The sequence below is a fragment of the Cinclus cinclus genome, chromosome 17 (assembly GCF_963662255.1).
Source record: "Cinclus cinclus chromosome 17, bCinCin1.1, whole genome shotgun sequence".
Classification (NCBI taxonomy): domain Eukaryota; kingdom Metazoa; phylum Chordata; class Aves; order Passeriformes; family Cinclidae; genus Cinclus; species Cinclus cinclus.
In genome coordinates this window covers 12,197,431-12,205,850 of record NC_085062.1, presented here as the reverse complement: position 1 = coordinate 12,205,850, position 8,420 = coordinate 12,197,431, and the positions used below count along the sequence as shown (strand labels likewise).

Here is an 8,420-nt window from a genome sequence, read left to right as displayed (position 1 = left end):
GTGTGCTGTGCTGTTTGAGCTGCTCCCAAACCTCTGCCTTCACTTCTGGAAGGGCTTTGCTGTTCCGTGTGCCCGTGGGAGGGTGATGTGTACCTGCCAGTGCCGGTCTGGCAGGGATGGAGTTGGTGACAGAATCCCCTGCTCTGCCCCGGGCTTTTCCAGAGCTGTCTCCTGGTGAACCCCCCCCCCCCCCCCCCCGCCCCTTATGGTGGTCCTGGATCAACTCTGTGCGTCCCCTTTGGCTTTCCCCACGCGGGGGTGACACAGCCCCCGCAGTGCCAGGGTTGGGGCAGCCGAGGGGTTCAGGTGGGAGCTGCTGCAGGGTGTCCATGCGGAGACCCCGGCCCCATTCCCGCGCTGGGATACACGGGGGACGCTCCAGAGCCGCGAGCGGGGGATGAGCCGGGGGCTCCCGGTGCCGCCGGCAGCTCTCGGGGCCGTCCCCGCTCCCAGAGGGTGTCACCCCCGCGGGCCCTGCGCTGGCTCTGGGCGGGGGCGCGCAGGGACCCGGGGCCGCCGCGGCGCCGCCGCCCCCTCCCCGCCGCGCCCGCCCTTAAAAGCGGCGGCGGCTCCGGTGCAGCGCCCGCGGCGCCGCTCCCGGCACGGCCCGGGATGGGCTCCGCGCACTCCGTGCCCGCCGAGATGCGGGAGCTGGCGGACAGGACGGGCTGTGAGTACCGGGGACCCGCGGGCACCTCGGCCGCTGCCACCGCCCACCCCAGCCCGGAGCCCCCGGCCCCGCCGGCGGAGGGGACAGCGGGGTCCGGCCCCGCAGGGAACATGTCACCCACGGCGGGTGCAGGACGTGTCCCCTGGGGAGGGAGGGGGGGCGTACAGGAGATGTCACCTGGGTGGGGGCCGGGGAGGAAATGTCACCTGGGTGGCCGGGGGGCTGCGGAAGGTGACGCTCGAGCAGGGGAGGGGGACGCAGGACATGTCGTGTCACCCGCGGGGAGGATGCAGGAAATGTCACTCGGGGAGGGTGCGGAGGTGTCAGCTGGGGTGGGGGAGAGCAGAAAGGGGTAGGACTGTCACCAGAGGGTGCCAGCATGTCACCCTGGACGTGCAGTCGTGTCCCCGGTGCCACAATGCCACGAGCCAGGGCGTCGAGCGGCCACACGTGCGAACCCCAGCCGGGCTCTGCCCACCCGCGCCACCGTGCAGGGAATTGTCCCCGCATGGCTGCTCTGCCCCGGAGCCACCGGGCCGTGACACCCCCGGAGCTGTTCCGGAGCGCGCTGCTTTGGGATGGAGGGACCAGCAGGGAAAGGAGCAGGGACACGGCCCAGGGCACCCCGCAGGGGCCGGGGCGTGGGGCGGGGTGATCGTGTCCGTCCTGGGAAGTGTCCCCACACCAGGAGCTCCGGGCACGGGGACCGGGATGCTCCCGCCTGGATCCTCCAGCTCCTGCCGTGCGGAGCCGCTGCGATGGAGGGAGGGCTGAGGGGGCAGCTCTGCCCACGGCCACAGGGTCTGTGGGGGCCGAGGGGGTCCAGTGACTGTCCCCAGTGCTGCTGCTGCTTCTGGGGTCACATCTCCCTCTCCACCTTCTCTCCTCCCCCAGGGAGGGCTGAGCCCCCCCGCACCCCAGTGATCACCCCGGGGCTGACTCAGGAGCTTGGGGAGCCCGCGGGGTGCCAGCCTGGCAGCCCAGGGTGGGAGGAGGTTTTTGGGGAGCCCCCTGTCCCGGGGACCCTGCAGCAGCATCTCCGGCACAGGTGGAACCTGCCGTTGGGGGGGCTTCTTCCCCTGTGCTCTGAGAATCAACCCCAGGGAAGGGTTTACCAGGGCAACACCCAAAAATCTCATGGAAACCAGAGGAGGGAGGGCAGGGGGAGCCCAGAACTCCAAGCCATGACTGGGGTGCACGTGCTGTGCTCCCCGTGGTATTCACAGAGCTCCCACTGTGCTGTGGCTGCTGCCAAAATCCCTGGGATTTCTGAGACTTTGCAGCCTTGCTGCTGCGGTCCGACCTCGTGCAGGGCGCTGCACCCACCCCTGGTCCCGTGGGAGGAGCAGGGACAGGGCAGAACCACCTGGAGGTGCCCATGGCTTGTTCCTTTTCCTTCTCCCCCATGGAGGGGAGCCCTGAGGGGCTGCTTGGGGCCGGTTCTCTTCTCTCCCTCCCTTCATGTGCTCTATCCCAAAGCTGCAGCAGTGTCTCTCCGGGGTGAGGGGGCTGTTCCCGAGATGATGTGACCATTCCCTGCAGCCAGGCTGGTCCCACAGGGAGAGCTGAGCTCCCCCAGTGTCCCTGTCCCAGGGGATGTCCTTTGCTCAAGCAGCACAGACCATGAAAGTCTGCAAACAGCAAGCCCAGCTCCCTTTAGTTTAAATCCCATTTTTTCCCCCATTAGCAGAGGCTGCTGTGTTTGGAGACGGGCCTACAGCATCAGGATGCTTCTCATGGATATGAGCAGCCTCTGCTGCCCTTGAGCCAGCCCTTTTTCTGCCTTTTCTGCAGATTTTCCCTTTTTTTTCTGAAAAGCAGTCAAGCACTGCCACCTTTACAGGACAGAGAGATGCTGCCCTAGGAGAAAGACCTGGGACTGGGGAAAGAGGGAGGAAAAGCCTAATCCAGCCTTTCAGGGCTGGTCCAACCATGAGCATCCAGCCACTGACCCCAGTTCTTTGTCCTCTTGGTGCCTGGGACATTTTTCTGAGAGATCAAAGCTTTGTGGTGTGCACCCAAGTCCCAGATGCTGAAGGCTTGGTGGCCCAGCTGCTCCCATGGTGACAGAGATGTCGTCATGGCAGAGAGTGAAAGGTCACTTCTCCATGGCCAAAATTGGAAAGCAAAGTCCAGGGAAAGTTTCCATGGGTGTGTGTGTGGTCAGCAGCAGAGCAGCAGCCAGGGGGGATCAGGGGAGAAAACATCCCATGGATGGATCAGTGGGGCCTGGGCATCGTCACCTGGGAGCCAGTGGGGTCAAGGGGGTAAATAAAGGGGGTTTGAAGCCCATCATGGTGAGATCCAGGCAGGCACAGGGCCCCAGCCCTAGCCCCAGCCCAGATGGGTTTTCCAGGCTGCTAACAGAGGGCTGTGAAGGCTCTCTGATCAATACAGTGGAGCTATTTCCAGGCTGTGAAGCAGCAGGCAGGAAAGCAAAAGACATTATTTAAACATCATAGAAAGGATGAAGGAGGCAGCTCAGCCCGGCTCTGACCCTGCTGTCTTGCTGCAATTAACCCTTTGCAACCCCTCAGAGATGTTTTAATGTGGTTTTCTGTCTCTCCATGATGCCAGGAGTGGCTGATTTCCAGCTGCTGGGGCAGCCCTGCCTCGTGCCTGGGCTGCAGGATCCTGTGGGTTCAGCTGGTGCCAGATTCCCCCAGCTCACAGAGACACAGCTCCAAAGCCCTTCCCTGGCTCCTGGGAATGGTCCCTGTCAATATTTGCACAAGAGTCAGGCTCTGCGGGGGTTAGAGCTTGGTTACAGCCCCTGGAGAACAGCTGGGGAAGATAAACTCACCTCTACTGGGGGATCAGGGCACAGGGGAGGTGCTGCTGAGCCTGAGCCTGAACCCCAGCACTTGTGGGGCTCACAGGGAGCTGCTGATGCCCCCTTCCAGCCCACCCCAAAGGTTTGGGGTCCACCCTGAGCAGTGGCAGCAATTTCAAAGCCAAGCATTTATTTTGGGGTGCTGCTGTGCCCCCTCTGTGTCTTTTCCTCCTCCCTGGCAAGGGGAAGGTCGCTGCTGTCAGGATTTCTGATCTCTGACATGGAGGAACCTCCAGGCTCCAGGCAGAGATGTCCTGGGGCAGGGGGAGAGGAACTCCCTGGGCACAGCTCTGCTCACTGCACCAACAACCCCAAAAGAACTGCCAAGCCTGTTCCAGTGGCCTGGCCCCAAGGATCCTGAACTGGGGGTGGGATCCCACTGGGCCATTCCATGCCATGCTGGGCCAGGGAGTTTCCTGCAGACCAGGACAGCAGATAAACCAGCCCTTGGCACCATCCTTGCAGCCAGCACAGGGCACAGGGACACAACTGGACCTTGCAAGGCTGCAAGGAGCACCCACAGGGAAATGGGGGTGTGGGGACAGGCACAGGTGGGTGTCCCAAGGGGCTCAGCCCCTGTCACCTCTCTCCTTTCCCTGGCAGTCACTTCAGAACAGATCGAGCACCTGCACCGGCGCTTCAAGCAGCTGAGCCAGGACCAGCTGACAATCCGGTATGGCAATCCCAGTCCCATGGCAATCCCAGTCCCATGGCAATCCCAGTCCCTGGCAATCCCAGTCCCCTGGCAATCCCAGTCCCATGGCAATCCCAGCCCCTGGCAATCCCAGCCCCATGGCAATCCCAGCCCCTGGCAATCCCAGCCCCTGGCAATCCCAGCCCCATGGCAATCCCAGTCCCTGGCAATCCCAGTCCCCTGGCAATCCCAGTCCCATGGCAATCCCAGCCCCTGGCAATCCCAGTCCCATGGCAATCCCAGCCCCTGGCAATCCCAGTCCCTGGCAATCCCAGTCCCATGGCAATCCCAGCCCCTGGCAATCCCAGCCCCTGGCAATCCCAGCCCCATGGCAATCCCAGTCCCATGGCAATCCCAGTCCCCTGGCAATCCCAGTCCCCTGGCAATCCCAGTCCCATGGCAATCCCAGCCCCATGGCAATCCCAGTCCCATGGCAATCCCAGCCCCATGGCAATCCCAGTCCCATGGCAATCCCAGTCCCCTGGCAATCCCAGTACCATGGCAATCCCAGCTCCATGGCAACCCCAGTCCCATGGCAATCCCAGTACCATGGCAATCCCAGCCCCTGGCAATCCCAGCTCCATGGCAATCCCAGCCCCATGGCAATCCCAGCCCCTGGCAATCCCAGTCCCATGGCAATCCCAGCCCCATGGCAATCCCAGTCCCAAGGAAATTCCAGTCCCATCGGAATCCCAGTCCCATGGCAATCCCAGCCCCATGGCAATTCCGGCCCCATGACAATTCCCATCCCATGACAATTGCAGTCCCAATGCCAGGACCACCCCAGCATATCCCCCTTCCCTGGGCTGCCCAGGGGTGCCAGTCCAGGACTGGGATTCCAAGTGTCTCTCCCAGCCATGCCCAGCCGTGCTGAACCAGCTCCTGCAGCGTGGCCTTGCAAGTATTCCAAGGAAAAACACAATGACACAGTGGCCCCGGAGCAGGGGCACTCCTGACAAACATCTCATCACCCCCAGCTTTAAAATCAGTTTTGGTGACCCCTCCATGGAGGGTTGCAGTTGCTCTTGTCCCTCTTCTTGGTGTTTGTGCAGGGAATTTTTCACCTTGGGAGAGCTCTGAGCTCCCACTGCTCCTCTCCTCCCAGGGGTTATTTCTTGGCTTGTTTGCTTTATAAATCATGGACAGCAAAAGTGCCCAGCACGGGCTCAGCACGAAGCTGAGGGTAGGGTGGAGAGCATGATCTCTTTTCTGTGCCTTGTTGAGCCCTGTTTGAGGCCTTTTTCCTGGGAAAACTCTAAAATCCATGGCAGGTGGAGCCATGCAAAGGGCCCCAGCTTCATCCCAAGAGCTTCTCAAAGACCCATGAAAATCTCTGAACAGAGACTTGTCTGAACAGAAGCAAAGAAGGGTTTTTATCCAAAATCTCTATTTTTCCATGACTGCTGCGGAAGGAAGGGGCTGGGTCTCTCAGCATCTGTCAGAGCTTCTCCCTCGTCTCCATCTCTCTCATGCTCTGTCTCTGTCCCCTGTGCAGAAAGGAGAACTTCGACAGCATTCCTGACCTGGAATTCAATCCAATCCGGGGAAAAATTGTCCACGCCTTTTTTGACAAGCGGTGAGAACCCCCTAGCACCCAGGGAGGGATGGTTTATCCTCTGGAAATGGGATAGGACTGGGCAGGAACTTTCTCCCTAGGGGCTAGGGTGGAACCAGGTGGGAAATGAAACATTTCAGCTAAACCTTAGGGACAAAACTGTCCCAAAGCTTTGCTGAGGGTGTGATGATCTTGGGAGGGGGCTCCCCATCACCGTGGGCTCTGGAACTCCCAGGAATCTGAGGCAGGAGTCGGATGGGCTGGCAGATGAGATCAACTTCGAGGACTTCCTGACCATCATGTCCTACTTCAGACCCATCGAGATGAACATGGATGAGGAGCAGCTCGACCGCTTCCGGAAGGAGAAACTGAAATGTGAGGCATTCCCAGCGCCTCCCTGGGCTTTGGGGGTGCTGGGAAGGGGCTGCCCTGACCCTGCCCTCTCCTCCTATCCCTGCCAGTCCTGTTCCACATGTACGACTCGGACCACGACGGGAAGATCACGCTGCAGGAATACAGAAATGTAACGTGGGGTCCCTCCTGCCCTGCCCCCCCAAATCCCAGGCCTGGTGCTCACCCTCTGCCTTGCAGGTGGTGGAGGAGCTGCTGTCAGGGAACCCCCATCTGGAGAAGGAGTCGGCTCGCTCCATCGCTGACGGGGCCATGATGGAGGCAGCCAGCATCTGTGTGGGACAAATGGTGGGAGCCTCTGCTGGGAGCTGCTTCCCTGCTCTGTCGTGGCACAAACAGGGCTGGAAGGTGTCCCTGCTTCCCAGGGCATCTCCCTGTCCCACAGATGCTTTGGCTGGAGATGTTTTTGCAGGCAGCAGATTCCAGGGTGATGTTATCTCATGGGAACAGCCCAGAGGAGATCAGCAAACAGCACCCCCACCCTTATGGAAAAGGCTGCTCCTTGCACCCATGGGGGTTTGGGAACCAGTTTGGGGCTTGCCATGGGGTACAGGGCAGGGCTAGCACTGGGAACCCATGGGAGACATGTCCCTCACCCCAGGGGACATCCCTGTGCCACATCACCCTGGGGCAGCTGCAACGTTTCCTCTCATAGGGCCCGGACCAGGTGTACGAGGGCATCACCTTCGAGGATTTCCTTAAGGTCAGTGACAGCTGTGCTCATCCAAGAGGAGTGACCTGGGCGGGCACAGGGACCCGAAGTGTGGCCCCTGGCCCCGCTCAGCCCTGTCCCCTGGCAGATGTGGCAGGGCATCGACATTGAGACCAAGATGCACGTCCGCTTCCTCAACGTGGACACCATCGCTCACTGCTACTGAGGAGGGGCAGCAGGATCAGCAGGAGGAGCAGGAGGAGGGTGAGGAGGAGGAAGAGGACCCAGCAGCAGCTCCATGTCCTGGCACCTGGCTCCCAGCTCCATGGGTCTGCCTCACCCGTGTGCCTGTTCCACACTGGGGCTGCCCTCTGCTCTCTAGAAACATCAGAGGCTTTTATCTGTAATAAAAGATATTTCTCTTTTTAGTCCTTGCTGAAAAATACTCCATCCATCCATCCATCCATCCATCCATCCATCCATCCATCCATCCATCCATGTAGGAGTGTTTCTCTCAGCAGAAAGCCTCCACAAATCCAGGTTGCCCCATAAATCTGGATTTTTATCCTTTGTCACGTGCTGCTGTGGGGAAGGAGCTGCCCATCTTGGGTTGATCCCATGCCATGGGAGAGGCAGGGATGAGGATGCTGAGAGGCAGAAGGTGAACGCAGCACCTTCAGCACCCGCAAGTACAACCACACCCCACTCTGCATCCTGCGGTGAAGGTGGTGGCAGCAACACAAGGAATATTCCCAATTGAATCCCAAACCAGCCCTGCCGGCCGCAGCCAGGCAGGAGGAGCCCCGAGCAAGCAGCAGGGACGCGGGACGTGGGCTCCTGGCAACCAGGTGGCTCCTGCCCCCACATGTTCCCGCTAGAACAAGGCACCGGAGACGGGGGTTGTTTACCGGCATTAATGACTGCATGGCTCCAGGCGGGTTCCTGTCTCTAAGGCAGCCTGAGCTGGAGAGAGAGGGAGGGGGAGAAAAAAGGGCAATGGCTATTTTTAGAAAAGCAGGGAAGATTTATTTGTTTTATCAAAAAATGGTTTCCCCGGGTGACACGAGCAGGCGATGGGAGCAGCACAGCGGGCAGGCGAGGGGCTGGGGGGGCGAGGGATGCGGAGACCCCCGGCCCTGCTGGCACCCCCTGCATCCCTGTGGCAGCCAGAGCATCCCTGCCTCGGGCAACAACACTTCCTCCTTCTTTTCCACATTACTGGGGGTCTCTGCTCAGGCACCCCCACACTGAGGGCGCTTTTAGGGCTTCCCTCACAGGCTCTGTCCCCTCCAAAGTCCCGCGTCTGTTCGGAGCTGCTGGAGCTCAGCCTGGAGCAGGTCCCGGAGCCGCAGCTGCTGGGGAAGGACAGCCCTTCCCTGCAATGCAGTCCTGGCCCGCAGGGACCCGCACGGCTCGGCTGGCCCAGGGCTGACCCCGCGGGATGGAGCTGATCCCATCTCCAGGCTGGGATGGTCCCCCGGCATGGAGCTGATCCCATCTCCAGGCTGGGATGACCCCGAGGGATGGAGCTGATCCCATCTCCAGGCTGGGATACTCCCGAGGGATGGAGCTGATCCCATCTCCAGGCTGGGATGGTCCCGAGGG

General features: G+C 61.0%; 1 protein-coding gene across 2 annotated transcripts; it reads left to right on the top strand.

Annotated features, from left to right (window-relative positions):
- The first annotated feature begins 612 nt into the window (after window positions 1-612).
- On the top strand, window positions 613-7,055 carry TESC (tescalcin). Of its 2 annotated transcripts, XM_062504559.1 has the most exons (8): window positions 613-670; window positions 4,107-4,176; window positions 5,693-5,773; window positions 5,988-6,127; window positions 6,214-6,275; window positions 6,344-6,451; window positions 6,819-6,866; window positions 6,964-7,055. In XM_062504559.1, the coding sequence occupies exons 1-8, from the start codon at window positions 613-615 to the stop codon at window positions 7,039-7,041; spliced, it is 645 nt and encodes a 214-aa protein (XP_062360543.1). In that variant the 3' UTR covers window positions 7,042-7,055. The 2 variants fall into 2 exon arrangements, with proteins under 2 accessions (XP_062360543.1, XP_062360544.1); XM_062504560.1 differs by lacking the exon at window positions 5,693-5,773.
- The last annotated feature ends 1,365 nt before the right edge of the window (window positions 7,056-8,420 follow it).